Genomic DNA, 23,444 nt, shown 5'->3' with positions numbered 1-23,444 from the left:
CTTCCCTGAATGAAAATAGTTTTGCAATAAAAAACACTTTATAATTTGAAATCAAAAATCATAATAGCAATTAAGGGGATGGCTTTTTGAGAAAAAAGTTTTTTTTTTTCAATTTTGTTTTATTGAACATACTATATACAATTGACTTAAGCTTAACTTATTTCTAATAAGATACATTGATTGATATTAAAATTTGTTGGCACATATGGGGCCTAACCTTATACAATGGATAAAAGATAAAATATATATAAATATAGTACATGAATAGGCTTAATTTTACAAGTCTGCTGACTAGGTTATCCTCGGGGTGTTCCGTCCCGGTTGTCCAGTTGTGGTATTGATAATGGTGGGTTGGGTGGTATGGCATTTAGCCGCGGTAGTAGGCCGATTGCGTATCGGTGTAAAAGTAAACTACTTCCTCGTTGTCGGTTGGGATTATGTGCTCATCCAGAATATCCAAAGCACTAAGGTATCTGGGTTCGGGATGTCGTTGTTTGAGAAAAAAGTTCATATTTGTTATGTACGAGTGATACGCCTTCAAGCCATGTAGGCTTCATTTAAATCGGTGCTGGGCTTTTTTTTAAATATATGTATTTATTTTTGGGCATTCTCCTTTGTTTTATATGTTTTTTTTTTTTTCTTCATTATCTGCTACATATTTTCCAAATCTACTTCGTTTTTTTGGGCAATATGTTTCACTTTTCGGGCTTAGCATTCTCATCCCTACTGAGTCATCCTCACAGACTTTGGTAGGTAAGTAGGTTCACTTTTCCTTTTGTCCGGAGTCGACGTAACTTTGGCTCCTGTCAAGGACAGGGTTTTGGCCAAAGTTTTGTCTAGTGGGTTGTCTATGTCCATGCCTTTCGCAGGATTTTTCGCCACTGTGACATCTGCGTCCGAGCTGTCTGAACTGGGCAGGGATTGAAGTCGTCGTCATTGAGAATACGATTCTCTTCATCCGAAGACATCTCCCCCCCCCCCCCCCCCAGTTCCCACAGTTTCGTCCTCAGAGTTTGGTTTTCTTGGTTTGTTTGGTCCTACAGCTGGGTTGCTGGAGTACCAAACGTAAGCCCACGCCACGGTGAAAACCATGGGAGGGTTTATATTAAAAGAGCCAAGTCTAATTAATCGGAGATCAAAATTTTAAGGAGCGAGTGAACTTTTCAAGCTTGTTTGGCGATAAATAGCCGGCTATGGCAACACAACAAATAACAATAATATCAGTTTTATTTAAAATAAATCTACTATTGGTATTTTTGTTTTGTAAAATGCAAATAAATCATGTTCCCTTTGATATAATTTGTATTTTTCCTGCATTATACACTGTACCTACTGTTAAAAAAAAAAAAAAAATAAATGCATGCTTCATTATTAAATAGTAACACGTATAAAAACAATTTCAATTGGAAGACTATCAATGTCAAAAAAAAACTATTATTCACAAAACCATAATCTACATATAATATGGTTGACCCAAAGATTATTTTACTTATCGTTATCAATACCAAGAACATGAAGTCGAATTTCATATCTGTAGGAAAATCTTCCAAAAAACAGTATTTAAGACCAATGCCATTCAAGATCAGTCGCAATTAAGTCAAGATCGCGGTTAAAAAGATGAACATTAAATATCAGTTCCTAATAATAATTATTGCTATTCTCAGTCAGTTGGGTAGCGCAAGTAAATTCAACGTTAGCTTATCACAATTCGAACCATGTGATATGTACAACTTGCGAGGTGCACTTAATAGGTTTGAAGATTACTTCGAAGTTAGTTCTATGAAACAAAATTTAAAAAAAGAGAACGAGCGATTACATTTGAAATTTTACGTTATGGCTAACCACGCTTCCAACATATTGCTTGTAGAAAAGAATAATTTCACTTGGAGTGATAAAAATTGTGGTCGTGCTTATAAAATCGGTAACGTATTGAATTGAATCATGACTACATTTTAAAACAAATTTAAATTTTCATATAACTTTACAGTTCTTGGGGATCCTATGCATCCTTCTTTAATTTTGAATAATCCAGTGCCAGGACTTACAGCTTTTAAACGCGAAGAAAAGTTGACTCCATACATCTTACCTACTTCTGATCCACTACCAGTTGAAATAATACAAACCAATCGTAAAAGTGGTTGACTTACATAAATAAAAATGTTTGAACTTAACTATGCGTCATTTATTTTCAGATGGTGAACTTATTGTAAATATACCCGGTTATGCAGAACCCCTTATGAAATATTTGGATCCACATCCCGTGAATATTAAGAGTTTTAGCCTTGGTACCTTTGGGGAAAAGCCAGCTAAATGGTTCTTCAACTGTCACTTCGATGAAAATTGTGAGTAAAGTATGATTCCGATATTAATAATTATTTGCGTATGTATACATTAGACTGATTAAAAAAAATTTTTTTTTTTTGTTCAAAGTAATACCGTAAATATTATAAATAATGATGAAAAAAAAATTCTGTTAAGGTTTCAGCCCGTAATATTAGCATTGAGTATTGCTGCATCGCAAATTTCTTTTTCCCATATGATTATTGTGTTTTTGAGTTTGGAATTTTATAACTTTTTAATGGTTCATCAGAAAGGCTCAATTTAATCATTTTCTTGTATAGAATTGAATGCTCTACAAAACTGCTTGTTTGAAATTAAAATAAAACCGATAGTTTGTAATTTTTGGGAAAATTATGTCATTTGTAAAATTTTAACACGAAAAGCGCAAACATCTTTGTTTTTACATAGGAGAACGAAATCTTTGCGCATAGAAAGTTATTTTAAAGAGTCAAAGCTTAAATGTGAAATGTTTATATTTTTGAGCAGAAGTCGAAATAATTTCCAAAGTGGTAAAAAGTTGAAAAGGGGGTAGAACGGTAGGCCTAAGAGCTTTAAGATTTTGAAATGTAGGAACCTAATTTTGGGAAATATTTCGCAATCTATCTTTTTAAGCAATTACTGCAGAGCATTGAAAGAAAATGTTCAAAATTTGAATACTTCTGTACAGTTTTTAAAATTTTGGAAGGGAAATGGTGCAACAGCACGGGTAGGGGCAATATGCCAGTTTGTATTTTCATGGAGAACGCGTTGTTATTCAGTCTTTCAAAATCATGCATGACACAAATTCTGTAAATTAAAAGAAAATTCCATTAATAATTTTTGTGTGATACCTCATACCCCACTCAGCAGGGCGGTCTTTAACTAGCCTGGGGCCCTTGGGCACAAAAGAATTTGGGGCCATTTGGCTGGTTAAAAGGGGGTGCCAACATATCGTTTCATATAAAGTATTTAACTAGTGGCAGGGGGTACTAGTCCAGTCAAATTATATTTGGTTGTATGGAGGTCTGAGAAATAATTCGCAACTGCAATTCGTACCTAAAATATGAAAGTACACTAGTACAGGAACTAAACCCCCCATTTTCCACACAAATGTCTGGACGACTTTGGCCGCCATTTTGTTTTGAACAGTTTTGCGACTATCGTTTGTAGTTCGGCTAGTTTTGGTGTTAGAGAAAAATGTTATAAGACAAACTTGTAGTAAATTTTATTTCCCACAAAATATATTTTATAACTTTTTACTCTAAAACCCACCATTTAGGAATTATAATGATTTTCGTAAAATGCTATGCTCACTTTTTTTTATACGCACCATAACTTTTTATTTTAAACTTTTATCAAAAAATTGTTGTTATAAAAATTGAAGAACTATTAACTATGTTTTTCTCATATAAGGTTTTTTCTCCGACGTACCGTTCCCTCACTAGAACGAAAAATCAATAAAATAAAATGCACGACTGGGTCGCACGAACTTGCTCTTAGAGTTAAAGTTGCTCAAATTTTTGAGACTTTTTATATAGAAATTTGGAAAAAAAATAAAATTCGTTTAAAAAAAAATAAAATAAAATCTGAAATTAAATTGCCCTCCAAAACAAGTATGCAGTTTTGATTGATATATTAAGATGCATTTTTAGAAAAAAAATTTTCAAAATCGTTAGAGCCGTTTTTTAAAAAACTAATTTTTTATAAATAATTTTTTGGAAAAAAAGTTTTAAAATAAAATTGGTATGCCATTCTTTAGAAATCACTAATCAACATCTAAAAACAAAATTTCAAAAAAATTCAATGTCCCGGTTTCAAAATTTTTTTAAAAATCCAAAAACTATTTTTTTCAAAATCTTATTTTTGATTTATATTTAAATTATATAAATGCTTCTTCACAAAAAGTTTCGTTGAAATCGAATAAGCCGTTTCGGAGATAATCGGATTTGAAAAAAACGGTTCTATGACAGGTACCGTTAATAATGATTCTCAAAAAAAAATTTTTTCATTGAAAGATAGACCTTAGCTTAAAACTAACATTTGAATTTTTTAAACAAAATCGTTAGAGCCGTTTTTGAGAAATTTCAATTTTACTAAAATCGGTATATGACAAGTACCGTTATTTTTGGTCCAAAAAAAATTAATTCCAAAAACCCCTCTGGAGAGTCGCCAAATAACGCTACATACCAAGTTTGATATTAATCGGTCCATCCGCTTAGGCTGTAGCTCCTTATACAGACAGACAGACAGACTGACAGACTGACAGACTGACAGACTGACAGACTGACAGACTGACAGACTGACAGACTGACAGACTGACAGACTGACAGACTGACAGACTGACAGACTGACAGACTGACAGACTGACAGACTGACAGACTGACAGACTGACAGACTGACAGACTGACAGACTGACAGACTGACAGACTGACAGACTGACAGACTGACAGACTGACAGACTGACAGACTGACAGACTGACAGACTGACAGACTGACAGACTGACAGACTGACAGACTGACAGACAGACGGACTTCCGGGACCCACTTTTTTGGCATTGTCTACCATCGTAATGTCATGGAAAAATGTTATCTCAACTTTTTTTTTTTGTACGAATGCATAACTTGATATATAGTACCTATATCGCAAGTAAAAAATTAGAAAAAACAGGGTGAGGGGAGAGCACGATAACTATGGCGCTGAGATTTGATAACTGTATTTTGTAGAAGGGTTCAATACAAGTATTTTTTACTTTGGGAGGGGGGGGGTCTATCTAACCCCGTTTAATCGGGAGGGGAAATTTTCTAAAAAACAACCTAATATTAAAAAAAAATATTAAAAAACAACGGCAACACTAAGAGTTATGAAGGATATTTTTTTCAAAAGCCACAATCAAACGCTTTATTTTAATTTTTAAATAGTGTTTTTAAAATTAATAGCTTTTGAAATAATCAATCTCAAAGTTAAAATTAGCGAAACAAATTAAAAAAAAAAACACATTCAATACTATTTTTGTCAGGACCATTAATTTCAATATAAATTAACTATTACAATAAAACTACCTTCGCTGATTTTCTAAGCCTTCTTGTTTTTGAGAAAATTGAAAAATTAAACAAAAAAAAACAGATTAACAATTTTTTATTTTGTTTTGCTGTTTTGATAACTTTGGTACTAACAATATCATAAACAAAAAAGATCTTATGTATTTATTACATATAGAGTTAGTTGAGAGCTTTATGCGTTAAAAAAAAAAACATTTTACGCTCACCACAGAGATGCTGAGAACCCGCAAAGCAGGGCAGGCAAGGTACTTTTAAGTTAAAAAACTGTTGACATTATTGGCGCCTACCTGACGACTTTTCGTACCCTAAGTGGAGCAGAAAATTGCCAACTTTTTTGTTGATGGCCAAAGTTATCAAAATAGCAAAAAAAAAAAAAAATAAGTGAACATCTGATAAAAAAGTATTTTTTTTTTAATTTTCTCAAAAACTAGAAGTCATGAAATATACGGTTTTCAGTGTTTGACAGAATATCAGCCAAGGTAGTTTTATTGTACCTAATAGTAAATTTTGTATTGAAATTAATGGTCATGACAAAAATAGTATTGAATGTGTTTTTTTTTTTAATTTGTTTCGCTAATTTTAACTTTGAGATCGATTATTTCAAAAACTATTAATTTTAAAAACACTATTTAAAAATTAAAATAAAGCGTTTAATTGTGGCTTTTGAAAAAAATATCCTTCATAACTCTTAGTGTTGCCGTTGATTTTTAATATTTTTTTTTAATATTATTTTGTTTTTTTAGAAAATTTCCCCTCCCGATTAAACGGGGTTAGATAGACCCCCCCCTCCCAAAGTAAAAAATACTTGTATTGAACCCTTCTACAAAATACAGTTATCAAATCTCAGCGCCATAGTTATCGTGCTCTCCCCTCACCCTGTTTTTTCTAATTTTTTTTATTGATTTTTCGTTCTAGTGAGGGAACGGTACGTCGGAGAAAAAAACCTTATATGAGAAAAACATAGTTAGTTAATAGTTCTTCAATTTTTATAAAAACAATTTTTTGATAAAAGTTTAAAATAAAAAGTTTAGTGCATATAAAAAAAAAGTGAGCATAGCATTTTACGAAAATCATTATAATTCCTAAATGGTGGGTTTTAGAGTAAAAAGATACAAAATATATTTTGTGGGAAATAAAATTTACTACAAGTTTGTCTCATAACATTTTTCTATAACACCAAAACTAGCCGAACTACAAGCGATAGTCGCAAAACTGTTCAAAACAAAATGGCGGCCAAAGTCGTCCAGACATTTGTGTGGAAAATGGGGGGTTTAGTTCCTGTACTAGTGTACTTTCATATTTTAGGTACGAATTGCAGTTGCGAATTATTTCTCAGCAAAAGTATAACTTGACTGGACTATGCCAATAATACATTGGGTTTGGGACATCAATCTATGGCACTGCCAATAAATTATATCCCATATTCATTATACGTTACAGTTTGAAAAATTGAAAAAAAAAGAGCTCAAACGGATTGATAGATTAGCTTAAAACTCGATACCTACAGACGATTTGTACGTGATTTCCAAGAGCAATTTTTTTTTTTTGAAGTGAAAACTTCTTTAGTATCGTAGTGATTTGAAACAAGATGAAACGAAAACGCGACACGACTTCAACTTGTTATAACATTTTTGTTTTAATAGATAGATAAATGATATTTGTATTGTAGATAGGTAATTAAATAAATTATAATTGTACAAAATTTCAATTAATTTCATATTTAAAATTCGTGATAGGAGCATGAAATTTATATCACTGGTACTACTCAATATAAGAGTTATTTTGAGATATTGGGCGACCTTGTATTCCATCTAGGAGGGTAGATACAAGAGCTTTTCTTTGTTGCACCCGCATTTTTGCATATCATAGTATGGCTAATGAAACCTTTTTATCAATATAATATACATATGATTTCGAGGTAATTTTTAACGCCCGATCGAATAAAACCAATACCAATGTGCCTGGACCGTTATGATAAAAGTTATTGCACTCTTTATAAATAGTCATTTACTTAAAGAACAAGAGCCTAAATATTACTAAGTACTCCTTGAAAATAAGTGGCAGGCTGATGAAATTTTGTATGCACGTTTACTATACCATAGGAAAAAATAATAAAATATGTCAATCAAAAAATTTCAGGTCAAAGGGTGTTTTTTTTATAAATGGTACCATTGCAGCACATGGAAATTTTTTGCATTTTTTTTAACCGCATATATATTTTATACATCGTATGAGAACCAAAATTAATCAAAAAATGAATTATACTTACCATGGAATATTGAATTTTCATGCAAAACTTAAATTGCTTGCTTTTATTTTTTATTAAATTTTCATACAAATTAATATTTTGAGGGAGTGAGGTGCAAAAGTAAAAGTATGAAAAATAATTGTGCAGTTTGTGATAAAAGGATCAAATTATTAGGATTGTTAGTACAATTATATGTAACCCTCATTTTAAGATATTGGGCCACTTAAAATTTCACCTATGAGGATGTTTATAACGATGCACAGAAAGCAATTTAAATGCAATTTTTCGAAATTTGGGATTATTAGATGGCTCATGTACATCCTCATAGGTGAAATATTAAGTGGCCCAATATCTTAAAATTAAGGGGTAACATATTGTACTAACAATCCTAATAATTTGATCCTTTTATCAAAAACTTTTATACATTTTTGAAATCTGCAATAACACGGCAAGTTTTCAAAATAATAAACCAGGGTCACATCATACAAATTTTTTTCAGGGTGTTGCTCTGAAATAAAAGTGAGAAATTGAGTTTTCATAAAACATGGAACTGTTAGTTCATTTGCAGCAAAATGGCGAATGAAATAAAAAATATTTTGATTAATTAATTATATCTTATTATTAGGCAATGTTTTAGTGAAATAATTGTAAAAAACAAAAATCAATTATGAGCGGAGGAAACAAAATACTGTTGCAAAGTCGGGATTTATCGAAATTTCACAAAAACTGCATTAAATCGAAAACCGTAAAGATTTGGGATGAACAAGTTACCAAATTCTGAGAGTCCTAAAGTTGGCCTATCAGCATATTTCGTTTGAACCATAACTTTTGGGACACCCTGTATATAAAAAATTGAAATTGTTTTTGTTGATGTTTGTTAGTCTCACGTTAGTGGCATGTTTGTTTGAGCAAAATTTTTGATTTAAAACGGGTTTTTAAAGTTTGGTGGATTGTAAATCCATCCGTATTTTGAAACATCAATGAATCCGCAAAATGTGTTCGAATACGGAATTTCGAACAGCGAAAATTCGAAAAGTCCACTGAATAAAATGGTCCTTTTTAATCATTAAATTGGCGGCGGAAAACAGAAATGTTCTTAAGTTCTAAGTAACAAAGTGTTTAAATTGGTAGAAAGTGTGAAAAATCAGTTTATATAAATTGCGAGCGTAAGTGAGAAAAGCATTTTTTTAAGGGAAATAAAGTTTACCCATTCTTTACCTTTACAAAAAATTATTTCATACAATTTTAAATACCTATACAAAATAGAAAAATAGAAAAAAACTGCTTTTATCACTGAGATTTTGTAACAAAAAATGTATTCATTTCATTGAGTTTTAAATTTAATTGGGAATTTTAAAAGCAAAATTTTAGATAATCCAAGTTGCTTGGCAAACTAAATGTCTGCTTCACTTAAGAAAAAAAAAAACAAACAATAATCTTAAATTGTTTAATTTATTTTTTTTCTTTCCTACTTTTGCAAAAAGTGGCCAATGTATGCTTCGACTCATCTCAATGCAATTATGGAAATCGAGTGGAAACAAGCCAATTTCAATTATTTGATTGTTTTGAATAAAGAGAAGAGACATGGTTTTTTGGATTTTATTATTTCTGAGACATTTTCAATTAGCGCCCGCGGGGCCCCTCTAAGCGCGGGCCGTGTGCGGGGGCACACTCCGCACACCCCTTCCGCCGCCTCTGAGTTTACTCATGAGTAGATCTAGTACTAGAATTAACACATGATCTTCTACTCGAGGAGATAGGAATGTGTAGTTGTTGTACACGAGTAAACTACCACCTCCAATGGAACAGGGCTATTGATAATTACAAAAAAAAAGTATTAATAAAAGTTTTATGCTATACGGAAAAAAAGGCGAACTAAAGTTTATGCGACATTCACTTAAGGTGCCAATGATTGGGCAGTTTACCATAGGTAATTTCTCCAACTTCAAAATTTTGCGCAGGATTAAAAAATGTTTTGTAGAGATTAAAATTGTAGAGATAAAATTTGTTTTTTTCCCGATCTGCGTACTAGGCTTCAGCATTCACTGAGAGAGTATTTTGGGTCATGAATATGAAGTGGTGAGATGAAAGGAATAGGGCTGCATTGAAATTTATCAAAAATGAGCTCTTAATTAATATGAATTTTGAATTTGACCGTTTAGAGTTATACACATATTTTAAAAATAACAAAAATATTGTTATATACTGCAAGAAGTATCAAAAAATAAATTTTCTAGACTTGAAATGAATGGTACTCTTCTTTTTTCAAATGTTCTCTTTTTTTTCGTCTATGAAATCAAATATACTCTATTCCTTCTTAAAAAAGTTGGCAATCCTAGGTACTTTATCATATACCGGTTTTAGTAAAGTTGAAATTGCTCAAAAACGGCTGCAACGATTTTGTTTAAAAAATTCAAATATAAGTTTTAGGACAAGGTCTATCTTTTAATGAATTTTTTTTTTGAAAATCATTATTAACGGTACCTGCCATACAACCGTCTTTTTTAAATCCGATATTCTCCGAAACGGCTTATGTGATTTCAACGAAACTTTTTGTGAAAAAGCACTTATATAACTCAAATATAAGCCAAAAATAAAATTTAAAAAAAATAATTTTTGGATTTTTAAAAAAAATTTGAAGTTTTTTTTGTGAAAAATCAAATTTTCGAAAACGGGACATTGGATTTTTTTGAAATTTTGTTTTTAGGTGTTGGTTTGTGATTTCTACAAAATGGCATATGTAGGGGGAAGTGGTCACCCTTCGTACACGGTCACCCTTCGTACAGTGAGCTTAAAACAAAAACTAAACGGTATTCAAACACGTGCTTACTAGTGTGCATAGACATAGTAGGCGCCGAGCTGCTAGATAAATTTTGAATCCTAAGTGCAACGAATTCGGTCGCCACAAGACTTTTAGTATTTTTTAGTGCTCTGAGTAATTTTTTTATGTACATTTGATGTCATGTTGTGTTTAAGTTAAGTATGTTTTTGGCTAAACAGTAATGAAGAATTGTTGATTAAAGTGTTAAATTTGTGTTTTAATTATAAATATTGCAAAATCTCAGTACATTTTTTCAAAAATCAATTTTTCTGCATTATGTACAGCTTGGGGAGCATTCGTACAGTCAAACATGGGGCACATTCGTACGCAAACGTATGCCCGCCAGTAAATTTTCTTGAACAGATAACAATCAAAACACGGAGTTACAGTTTTATTGAAATGAAATTTAAACCTCTATAATAAGTTTTTCGCATTCTATAGTAAATTAAGGTTGGTATTTTTATATATGTAAATAATAATTTGTTTCAGAATCGTCGAATCGCGAAAAATTAAGTTTTTTATTTGTTTTTGTTTTTTTCTGAGTCAAGTTCAATTAATTAATAAATTAATAAGTAATTAAATGTTTTAAAACTCAAATTTGGCATTTGACAAATCAAAAGTTAGTCAAATTAACGTTTTAAATATCCTGTACGAATGTACCCTATGTGCTGTACGAAGGTACCCCACGGGTGGGGAGGATTCGTACAAAAATCTAATCCCAGTAAAATGGCTATAACTATTTAAGCCTTTGACTTAGAAGTGTCAAATTTTTTTGTAAAGTGTAATAATATACATATTACAAATAAAGTCCATTTTCTCGAAGCTGGAGTGAGTAAATAAATAACTAAAAAAAAAATAAGTAAAAACTGTACGAAGGGTGACCACTTCCCCCTACCAATTTTATTTTTAAACTTTTTTTCCAAAAAATTATTTATAAAAAATTAGTTTTTTAAAAAACGGCTGTAACGATTTTGAAAATTTTTTTTCTAAAAATGCATCTTAATATATCAATCAAAACTGCATACTTGTTTTGGAGGGCAATTCGATTTCAGATTTTGTTTTATTAAAAAAAAAAAAAAACAAATTTTATGTTTTTTTTGTGCCACCTGTATACATAGTACCTACATTTCACAAATTTCTATATAAAAAGCCTTAAAAATTTAAGCAACTTGAACTGTAAGAGCAAGTTCGTGCGACGCAGTCGTGCATTTTATTTTTTTAAAGAAATCAAGTTTCATTTGTATTAAAAAAAATGTTTTCTAACGTTTTTTTAACATCAAACCTATCGAAATGGGCCTTTTTACATTTTTTTTTTTTTTGAAAATTCACCGCTATTTAAATGAGGCTAGCTAATAAAACGATAGCAACAAAATCAAAGTTTTCGCAACTAATCACACTGAGGGAAAAAACAACTTAAAATCAACGAAAACCACGTTGATTCAACTATTTTTCGGAATGATTCTGCGTTGAAGACGAAAATTTTAAAATCAAAGTAGAAAATAGTTAGTTTAAAGTTGTTTGCCGTTATAAAACATCTTTAAATCAAAGTTGTTTCAACTTTGAAAAAAATTTATTAAAAAAAAAGAAAAAATTGGCATCCGCTAGGGATCGAACTTAAAACTTGGGTCACTAGGCGAATGCTTTACCAACGTTCTATCTCACTGTTGAAAATGGTAAAATGCAACAAAAGCTGAAGTCCAACAAAAATAAAAAAAATTCTTACGTTGTTTAATTTAAAGATGTTTCATCTTTTATGTTAGTTTTTTCAACATTAAATCAACGTTGAACATATTACATTTTACGTTGCGTTTTTTCCCTCAGTGTATCCACAAAAAATTAACTAAATATAAACCTTGTTTGAATCGGACCCAGTGTTGCCAGAGAATTTTAGAGGCAAGGAGCCGAATTTTAGAAGTCTTGGAGCCAAAAATCGCCAATTTCAAAAATTGTTCATAAAAACTCATAATAATGTATTTTGTACCATTTTTTTTTTTTTCATTTTTTTCATCATTTTTTTCCAACTTCAAATTAACTTAGATATATGATAACATAAAAAAAAAAAAAAAAGAAATACTTCTCTGTATTGAATTTACCAGACTTCAAGTTAGATTCTTTAGTTTTTATTTTAGTAATAAATAACAAAACAAATAAACAATGTGGAAAAGTGGAAACAAAATATGAGGTGTTCAGAATAACAATGGGTCAAGTCCATTTGAAGTTTGTGCATTATTCTGAACTTTGAGAAGCTTTTTCTCAGCAACTAAAGGAAATAAATGTTTCACAGATCGATAGCTCTATATCTCCAAAATGTCTTTCTTTTATTTTATTTGACATAAAACGAAACCCTTTAAGACCTTTTTAAGACCTTAAAACATCCAACCTAAAGTCGACTTGACCCATTATAATTCTGAACGCCTCATATGTGAATGAAAATGAAAGTAGGTACATTCACAATTGCCCTTTTCAGCAAGAACTCAGATTCTACTTCGAAGAAGTTTAGTTCTACTTCGAAGAATTTCAACTAACCAATAAGTTTGCAAACATTGCTTTTGTTTCCCAACAGCTTGTAACCGTACCTTACATTGGAGTTAGTACTACGAAAAAAAAATCGTGAGAAACAATATCGGTTCTGTTATTTCGTCAGCTGTAGTCTCTATAGATATTTATGCAAAAAAAAAAAAAAAAAAATACGTGGGACATAAGTCCCGAACATTTTTTTCGGGACTAATGTCTCAGTAAGGTGGGACATAATTCCCGAATTCGATTCGGGACTTATGACCCAGTAAAGTCGGAAATTAGTCCCGAAAAAAAAATTCGGGACTTATGTCCCGGGGATCTGTACCACACTCATAAATGTTTGTAATTGTTTATAAAAGATCATGGAGTTTTTTTTTCGTTTATTTATGAACTAAATAGAAATCAAATAATATGAAAACAAATCTGAAAGCAAATACATATCTGTGCAATTCATTCAAAATACAGTTTTGTAGATCTCTTTAAAATAAAATGCACGACTGGGTCGCACGAACTTGCTCTTAGAGTTAAAGTTGCTTAAATTTTTGAGACTTTTTATATAGAAATTTGGAAAAAAAATAAAATTCGTTTAAAAAAAAAATAAAATAAAATCTGAAATTAAATTGCCCTCCAAAACAAGTACACTGCCGCTCATCTGAATAGGTTCACATTTTAGTTCATCTTACTTTTAGCCTGTCTTGGTATTTAATGCAATGGCACATCTTTTTTATATATGTAATGAGAGAACATCTTTATGCGCTTAGTTTAGGAGAAAAAAAATTGTCTTGGGGCCTACCGTTCTTCTCACACGGTAGCTAGACCAAATCTAGTCAAAAAATCAAGCATATTTTTTGGCTCATCTGAATAGGTTCAAAAGCAAAAAATGTTAATAAATGATGAGTTGCATGGGTCTGTTTGACTCAAAATTGTGTCTGTAAATAAATCTGATTGTGTATAACCTGTAAGGATGAAAACGGGTCGTGAAAAAATCTTTAGGCGCGGAAAAAATGGGGAAAATAAAAGAAGTCTTTGAATCAGCCCGAAACCAACGATGCATTTGGACAAAAACAAACGCAAGTTAAAATTTAGTAAGCAGTTATTTGCGCAACATCCAAGGGTATAGAAACAACATTAAAAGTCGATGCAACGTAGTCACAACATGGCCCGATAGATGTGCAATGATCACAACAGCATGACTTTGCGGAAAACCGAAAACCGGTATAAAATGCAGTTTAACGACGGCAAAACGGGTTGTCAGAAGTGGGAAACATTTAAGAAGAACAATACTTCGCAAAAATTACCAATTTACAAACCACGAAAAGAAACTCGCCTACAATAAAAAAAAAAAAAAAATATGTCGTGAAAGTCGAATTTGCAACCGGTGATTTTTCAAAAAAAAAAATTAATTTAGTGGGTGCTGAGGGGTAAATTCCTATTTTTATGACCTTCGTAGAGAGAAGCATTATTTTAATGTGTTTAGATAACTGTGAAGGCAGTGTCATTAAGTGCAAAGCTATTTCCTTCTACAAAATTTTCGATCTGCAATTTGTAACACAGTTTTTTTTTTACTATTGTCGGCGAGTTTCTTTCCGTGGTTTATAAAGTGGTAATTTTTGCGAAGATTTGTTCTTCTCAAATGTTAACCACTTCTAACAACCCGTTTTGTTGTCGTTAAACTGCATTTTATACCGGTTTTCAGCTTAGTTTTTAGACCGAAGTCATGCTGTTGTGATCGTTGCACATCTATCGGCCCATGTTGTGACTGAGTTGCATCGACTTTTAATGTTGTATCTATACCCTTGGATATTGCGCAAATAACTGCTTACTAAATTTTAACTTGCGTTTGTTTTTGTCCAAATGCATCGTTGGTTTCGGGCTGATTCAAAGACTTCTTTTATTTTCCCCATTTTTTCCGCGCCTAAAGATTTTTTCACGACCCGTTTTCATCCTTACAGGTTATACACAATCAGATTTATTTACAGACACAATTTTGAGTCAAACAGACAAATGCAACTCATCATTTATTAACATTTTTTGCTTTTGAACCTATTCAGATGAGCCAAAAAATATGCTTGATTTTTTGACTAGATTTGGTCTAGCTACCGTGTGAGAAGAACGGTAGGCCCCAAGACAATTTTTTTTCTCCTAAACTAAGCGCATAAAGATGTTCTCTCATTACATATATAAAAAAGATGTGCCATTGCATTAAATACCAAGACAGGCTAAAAGTAAGATGAACTAAAATGTGAACCTATTCAGATGAGCGGCAGTGTATGCAGTTTTGATTGATATATTAAGATGAATTTTTAGAAAAAAAATTTTCAAAATCGTTAGAGCCGTTTTTTAAAAAACTAATTTTTTATAAATAATTTTTTGGAAAAAAAGTTTTAAAATAAAATTGGTATGCCATTCTTTAGAAATCACTAATCAACATCTAAAAACAAAATTTCAAAAAAATTCAATGTCCCGTTTTCGAAAATTTGATTTTTCAAAAAAAAATTTTCAAAATTTTTTTAAAAATCCAAAAACTATTTTTTTAAAAATCTTATTTTTGATTTATATTTAAATTATATAAATGCTTCTTCACAAAAAGTTTCGTTGAAATCGAATAAGCCGTTTCGGAGATAATCGGATTTGAAAAAAACGGTTCTATGACAGGTACCGTTAATAATGATTCTCAAAAAAAAATTTTTTCATTGAAAGATAGACCTTAGCTTAAAACTAACAGTTGAATTTTTTAAACAAAATCGTTTGAGCCGTTTTTGAGAAATTTCAATTTTACTAAAATCGGTATATGACAAGTACCGTTATTTTTGGTCCAAAAAAATTAATTCCAAAAACCCCTCTGGAGAGTCGCCAAATAACGCTACATACCAAGTTTGATATTAATCGGTCCATCCGCTTAGGCTGTAGCTCCTTATACAGACAGACAGACAGACTGACAGACTGACTGACAGACAGACAGACTTCCGGGACCCACTTTTTTGGCATTATCTACCATCGTAATGTTGTACGAATGCATAACTTGATATATAATACCTACATCGCAAGTAAAAATTCAGAGTGCGCTACTGATTTAATTCGAAATGATTAAGTAGGTATTTGAATAATTATATTTCCTTTTTGTTTCCTATCTTAGCTACAAGTCGTCAGCATTCATTTAACAGTTTAAGTTGATTAATTTTTTTTTAATTATTGAAAATGATTTCTTCTTTTGCCTTGAGTGTTTATATATTGTATTAAGATCTATAATTGCTTCTGAATTCCCAACGGTTGACTTTCCAACATTTTTGTCATCTTTTATCATCCATAATACAGATAAATTTGATCTTCCACAAGAAATTAAATTGGTTCCTTTAACCCCAGACTAAACCAATGAAGGATACAAACACATTAAAACAACTATTGTTCAAATTGATAGGGTAGAGTTGCCTATTTGCGGCCGTCTCCAGTTACCGGCCACCTTTTGGAAAATCGTTGTAACTAGTTATTTCGTAGGGTTTATTCCAAATTTTCACTGGTATGCTGTTCTAACATATTAGAGAACAGGATAAGAGCAAAATTTTGGAATAAACCCTACGAAATCCCTAGTTATAACGATTTTCCGAAAGGTGGCCGGTAACTGGAGACGGTCACAAATAGGCAACTCTAACCTATTACACGCAACGCAACTGCTTGAAGCTTATACATCTACACCTAAACCTTCATTCTACATCCAATGGAAGTGTGCAAAAAGGAATTTTTGTCATAGTAATGGCCAACAATACTAATTTTCCTCTGTATCTCAGTAAAAAATGATCCTATCAAGACTGTTACAGCTGACCATAACTTTGGAAACTCAAACTCTAAACATTTTGACTTTAAAAATATTTTTTTTGTTCTTATCATTGAAATATTTTTGTTTATAAAATTTTAGAAATTTTCATTACAAAATACATAAATCATAAATCAATAAAAAATCATGAAAAAAATAATAAATTGCAAGAGTCAAACATGGTCCATCGAGCCGAAAAATTAAGAGAAAATTAAAGACAAATTAAAGGTTGGAATTGGAATAACCCAAGATCCCAAACAAATAAGCGAAAGTTGGGAGAAAGACTAAGAGATGATCTGAATTTACAACATTATTTAAATAATGTGGGTGAGTGTAATTTAATCTGTTGGTTGTAGAAAATTAAAGTGCAGTTAATTTTGCTTTTACAATAAGCACATCCTACGATAACAATATTACAATATCAGTACATGATAGAATTTAAACTGCGCTGATAAAAATGTACATACGAGTGCTAAAAGCATTGAATTTCTGGCAACAAAGCGTGTTGCAGAATTTTCTTTATTAAATGCGCAAGTTTTCCTTATTTGTTTTCAATTTTTTCAGAAATTGTGCGCTGTTTAAAAGAGAAAATGAAATAAGGATAACGAGTTTAAAAAATAATAAACACAGCAATTGCGTGCTGCTAAGGTTTAAAAAATTTGAATTGTTAAATCGAATATCAGATGCGCATAAGTGTCTTTTTCTATTTTATGTAGCATAAGCGCGCTCCAGAAATGAGAACATAAGACATTGACATTGGTTTTTTTACGATAAAGCACCACCAAGTTGTTCATGTGTATACAGCTTAATATAAAATAGTACTAGATGAATGTTAATGATAAAGTACTCAAGAATGTTAAATACAAAATTGTACCATCATTTCATAAAAGATGTCGCCCATGCCATGTCCTAAATTTCAGACATTTCTGAGTTACCAAGTTTGTTATTTTAATATCCTTCTTCCTTCCTTTACTAACCCTCGACGAGAACTTTTATCTGAGTATCATTATCCAAGAATCAGCAAAGTCAAATCGCACGCTAACACAAGTATAAAAAGGGTCTTGATGAGCTTGTTCGTAATGTTTGGTTTAAAATAGCATAAGTAGGTTGGGAAAAACCTCCCAAAATTTTAGAAGGGCCTCCCAACTTTTTCGACTAACTGTAGATGTTGAAGACAAGTCTTCAAGGGGGGAGTGTGTTACAGCTGACCATAACTTTGGAAACTCAAACTCTAAACATTTTTACTTTAAAAATATTTTTTTTTTGTTCTTATCATTGAAATATTTGTTTATAAAATTTTATAAATTTTCATTACAAAATTCATAAATCATAAATCAATAAAAAATCATAAAAATAAAAAAATAAATAAATTGCAAGAGTCAAACAACGACAAAACAAAAACCATTTGAAAGCTACATTCTTCTTGTTTTAAGATTTAAGTACTTAATATTTTACTTAAAGCAGTTCAGCAGATTTACGTTAAGAAATCCTCAAAGCGCGCTTCTGTCACTTTGACTTTGAACAGCTGATTGAAACGAAAAATCTGCTGTCAAATCAAAAAATCCCAGACACAGGCACTCACAAAATTGTTGGGCCAAGTTTTTATTCTGATTTAAATGTGGGAAAATGAAGAAAGATTATTATTTTGTTGAAAAATACATAGAAATTTGTTTATTCCTTAATCCTATAGTTATAAAAGCAAAACCAATCAAAATATATTTTTTTTTAAAGAGAACTCAATCTACCACATCATTAAATTATTGTTGTTTTTAATACGTAAATTGTTTTGATTTAAAACATATCGATGTCGTTTTTTTGTGCAAAATCTATATTGGCGCAATAATTATGTGGGTTACTGTAACTATGTCTGATAAATGTCAGAAAGCGAGCAAAAGTTCAGTCTGGTTGTCGACGGCAAAGCGTGATTGTGTTTCTGCTTTTAAAATAGTGAAATAGCAAAATCATTGGAACTATCCAAAAACCAAAATTTTCCAATTTTTTTTTTTTTTATTATTATTATTATTTTTTTCTAAAGAAAGTAGGAACGGCTATTTATTAAGCTTTAAGTTTCTTTTTGTTTCAAACTTTTGCGATTTTCTTAGACTGCAATATCAGTCATCAAACCAAGTTGATACAAATTTAGCAAAACACTCAAAAAAACAAAGACCATCCAAGCAACAAAGTTAAAATTGATGTTACTATTCAGCAACAAAATATAAGTTCATATAAATTGATCGAAATACCCAAATCACAAAAACTTCCGGAGCATTAAAATCAAAATTGCAGAAATTAATTAGCAACAAAATAATAATAATAATAATAAACTATTCCCAATTCGATTTGCGAAAAATGCTTCTCTAAGTTTATACTCATATCGAAATTTTCTTGAATTTGTTTACATTCATAACGTTAAAGAGTTTTTTGAAGCTGGGGCCAATCTTGAAGTGTTTTTTTTTTATTTACTAGTACTCCAGTCAAAGCTTCATTTGACCTTACGCACAGAGGCACTGTCAGTTTTTATTTCATGGATCGATAGGGGTATATTTGAAAGCCTTAACCCCAATTTCTCACCACCTGATCATTCTTTTTAGCGGGCATTTTTTGGGATATTTTACTTCTAAGCTAATATCTTTGCTCCAGATTGTCGTAAACCAAAAAATAAACAAACATTCTCTTCCTTATAATATTTTCTATCGTTGTGTGTAATGTCATTGTGTTTGATTGAGTAAATACAAAATGGCAGCCATTTAAAGTCAAATTCTTGTTGTTAAAAAACACATTTTTGTCATTATTTCGAAAAAAGCTTATATCATGATTGACATTTTTCTAACCTATTTTGTAGCCCTATTCATGCCCTGCATTTTACAGAAAAAATTAGCTCATTATCACCAAAGATGGCTAACTACCCAATACTTGCACCGTTTACAAAATAATAAGGCAATAGTTTGCTAAACAAAAAAACGTCTTTGACTTAATATTACTTATTTTTTATTTGTTTCAACAAAAATAATGTGCACCAAATCGATAGAAAATGTTGTAAGGAACAATCAAAAGCTTTATTTTTTGTCGTAGGACACTCTGAAGCCGAGTTCTTCTTCTTCCTTTTTTTCTCGGCGCTGTTATGATCTCGATGTCGAGGGGATCATAACCTTCCCACGTTACTGCTTCACACTAGTGATCCGCCTGTAGGGTTCGCCGGGTTGACCTCAGAAATCGGCGGCAAGCCTCCCGGTTTTGTATTGTTCCGTTTCTGAGGATAACTGAATGCTGGTGTTTTTGCATTTGCTTGTACCAGGAGTTTTTAGGCCTACCTTTCTTTTTATTTCGTGTTGGAACGTTATTATGATATTGCTTTTTTGACGGGGTTCTCAGGATCTCTACTTTGAACATGGCAATACCAACTGAGTCGGTCGTGTTCAATTTTTTGGGAGATGGTATTTTTAACATGAAGGCTTCCTCGGATCTTTGTACTTCTAATTCTATCAAGCTTTGTTACTCCTGCTGTCCTGCGAAGCATCTTCATCTCAGCTGCCGTTAACTTACTCTCATACTTTTTGTACATTGTCCAACATTGTGAACCGTGTGTGAGTGCTGGACGCACAACTGCGGTGTAGAGCCTTCCTTTAAGCTTAGGGGGCATTTTTCGATCACAGAAGATAGCAGAATTTTCCCGCCACTTCATCCACCCTACGCTTACGCGATGATTGATATCGTCATCACAAGTACCTTCGTTATTTATCATAGACCCCAGAAATTTAAACTTTTCACACTTGGGAAGCACTACACCATTTAAATAAATGTCAGGAATAGGCCTGTGTTGATCAGAAAATGGGCAGCATAGGTACGAGTATTATGTCTTTTTCGCGCTTATGCGGTACCCACTACCTTCTAGAACATCCACCCATACATCAAGTGCTCGTTGCAGGGATATCGGGTCTTCACTTATGATGGCTCCATCGTCAGCAAAGAATAACTGATGCACAAGAACGGTAATAAAGAGCAGAGGACTCAAGACGCTTCCCTGGTGTACACCTACTGTGATTTCGAAAATTCGCGCGAATTTTTATTTTCACACCTCAAAATTGATTCTCCCGTGGGCAAAATTTTTTTCCGCTTCGCGTTTGGGTTCCAAAAATTAAATAGATTCTCATGTTAGAATTTATTTTTCCGCTTTGCTTTCCACCAATTAAAACAGGCGGGATCTATTTGTTTCTTATCATTATCTTATTCTAAGTTTCTTTTGCATTTATAAATATAACAAAAGTTATAATTGTTCATTATTGTTTTATATTTCGAAAAGTGTGGGGCTTATGTCCCACTTAAATGCAAAAAATATATGGAGCTTATGTCCCACTCAGGTGGAATATAATTTCTAACTTAAATGTCAACCCACTCAAGTGGAACATAACTCCCATAAATAAAAAGTAGGTGCTATATCCCTGGGCCTTTTTTCCCTGCGACATGTTTTTGTACCGTCTTGAGACTAATCTGTTAATGAATAAATAAGAGGCACATAAGACAAAAAACTTTTTTGGAACCTATACCTCGATTGGATGGACATAAGTCCCAAATTGGTATTGGGGCCATTCTGCCTTAATAAATTAGGGCCTTATATGCCTTTGAAAATAAAAAAGGTTAGCATTTTAATATACGGGTTAACTTAGGTCCACTTCTATGCTCACTTTTCTAGCATTCGGCCTTATTTCTCACTTGAGACTCGGCGTTATTTCACTTTGACAAAGCGCAATAAGGCCGAATGTTGAAATTCGGCGTTATTTCGCTTTTGTAAAGTGAAATAACGCCGAATTTTGGAATTCGGCGTTATTTCGCTCGGCGTTATTTCACGGCACCTTCGATCACCTCGTATAAGCTTGGAAACAAGAACCATGAGCCATCTAGACCCGATGTCTCCCATCTTTTTCCAAAACTCTGAGGGTATTTCGTCTGGCCCAACAGCTTTTCCCTTTTTGGAGTATTTTACAGCCTCACTAACTTCTTCGACTGTGACATCGGATACTTCGCTTAAGTTAGGTGAAGCTATTGGAAAGTGAAGCCTTGGAGATTGTTCATTTAGAAGTTCGTCACAATACTGTCACCACCTGTGGAGGATTTCTTCGTTTTCCACAAGTAGTTGGCCTTGAGCATTGTTAATAAACTTTGGCGAACAGATCTCCTGAGCATTTCTTCTTCTTTGAGCGGCTATTTTGAAGATGGTTGCGCCCTTATTCACGTTTTGTCGTAGCTCTTGAATAGCACCAGCAGTCGGGGAAGAAATTTCATCTAGCTCCCGATACAGGTCTTCCGTATTCTTGGCTTGAATTTGGGCACATATCTTCTTCGCTTCTTTCTTGCAGTTTCTGTATTCCACTTCGAGGCGTGACTTTTGCTCTGTATTATTAGAGCGGCACTTCGACCAAGCTTTGAAAGCCATTTTCTTTTTACTTACAACTGCTTTAGCTTCATCATTCCACCACCATGTTTCTTTGCCTTGTTGGTTGTGTCCTTTTGAAACCCCTAACAGTGTTTTGGCTTTTTCTATGCAAGTTCGCTGTAGGAGGTCCCACATACTTTGTGCTGTACTCTCTTCATTTCGAAATATATTAGTGTTGTTATACAGATAGTTTTGCATATTCGAAATAAAAGCTTCGCCTTTTTCCTTATCCAGATTTCTCGCCATTAGAAATGATGTAGCTTATCAACTTCAACCACAATACGGCCTGTGTGTAAACACAAATTTTAATTTCATGTGGTTAAAATTCACGGTTAATAAGCGCATCATTCATACATGTTTCATTTATCGAAGCCCCAACCTGGACAGTAATTCAACTTCTAACGAATTTGATGCCCTGTCCGATTCCATCCAAAGGATTGTTTCACTGTATCCTCGCACTGAAATCGTCATTACGGGCGATTTCAATGCACACAATTCTTCCTGGCTTCGCTATTCTGGCCAGACAACACCCGAAGGAAGGTATGTTGAGATCTTCGCTGAGTTAAACCATCTAACTCAGCTTGTCGACGAGCCAACTCGAATTTCGGACGTTGTGGGCCAAGCTGAAAACACTCTAGACCTGTTTCTTACCTCGGACCCAGATAAATACACTGTTAGTGTATTATCGCCTCTAGGCAAGTCAGATCATTGTGTCATATCTTCAAATTTCTCATGTCTCAAAAATCCAGTTAAAGAAAAATCACCAAAGAGAACTGTTTGGCAATACGAAAAAGCCAACTGGGAGGGACTCAACGGTTTCTTTAAAAACTTTAACTGGTCGCTCTTCTTCCTCGATAGTGACGTTGATTCCAGTGCAGATATGATCACAAATTTAATTCTCTCCGGAATGAGAAATTTTATCCCGAATAGGGTTAAAACAATCAAACCGAAAGAGAAGGCATGGTTTGACTCGAGCTGTAAAGAGGTTATCAGGAATAAAGAGGTAAGCTTCCGTTGTTATAAAGCCAATCCCACTGAGGAAAACCAGAAAAAGTTCAAACAGGCTAGAAAGGTCAGCAACGCCCATATCCGACGAACCAAATTCCTGCATGATCAAAAATTAAGACAAAAAATACTTCAATGTCCCACAGGGAGTAAAAATTTTTGGTCATTTGCTAAAAACATTAAAAACTCTTCTCCATCTGCGGTTCCAACGCTTGTCTTCAATGACACTCCC

At 32.5% G+C, this 23,444-nt stretch overlaps 1 protein-coding gene across 4 annotated transcripts in view; it reads left to right on the top strand.

The window, feature by feature from the left end:
• Nucleotides 1-1,471: 1,471 nt before the first annotated feature.
• The window catches only part of LOC129907672 (uncharacterized), a 32,262-nt gene continuing 10,289 nt past the window's right edge, over nucleotides 1,472-23,444 (top strand). Inside the window, exons 1-3 of one of the 4 annotated variants that reach the window (XM_055983988.1) lie at nucleotides 1,472-1,921; nucleotides 1,988-2,134; nucleotides 2,193-2,342. In XM_055983988.1, coding sequence (XP_055839963.1) covers nucleotides 1,618-1,921; nucleotides 1,988-2,134; nucleotides 2,193-2,342 — 601 coding nt within the window. In that variant the 5' untranslated portion in view covers nucleotides 1,472-1,617. The remainder of the gene's footprint in view (nucleotides 1,922-1,987; nucleotides 2,135-2,192; nucleotides 2,343-23,444) is intronic. The other 3 variants (XR_008771126.1, XM_055983986.1, XM_055983987.1) reach the window with 3 other exon arrangements.

The sequence above is a fragment of the Episyrphus balteatus genome, chromosome 1 (assembly GCF_945859705.1).
Source record: "Episyrphus balteatus chromosome 1, idEpiBalt1.1, whole genome shotgun sequence".
Classification (NCBI taxonomy): domain Eukaryota; kingdom Metazoa; phylum Arthropoda; class Insecta; order Diptera; family Syrphidae; genus Episyrphus; species Episyrphus balteatus.
This window is presented reverse-complemented; position numbering and strand designations above follow the sequence as displayed.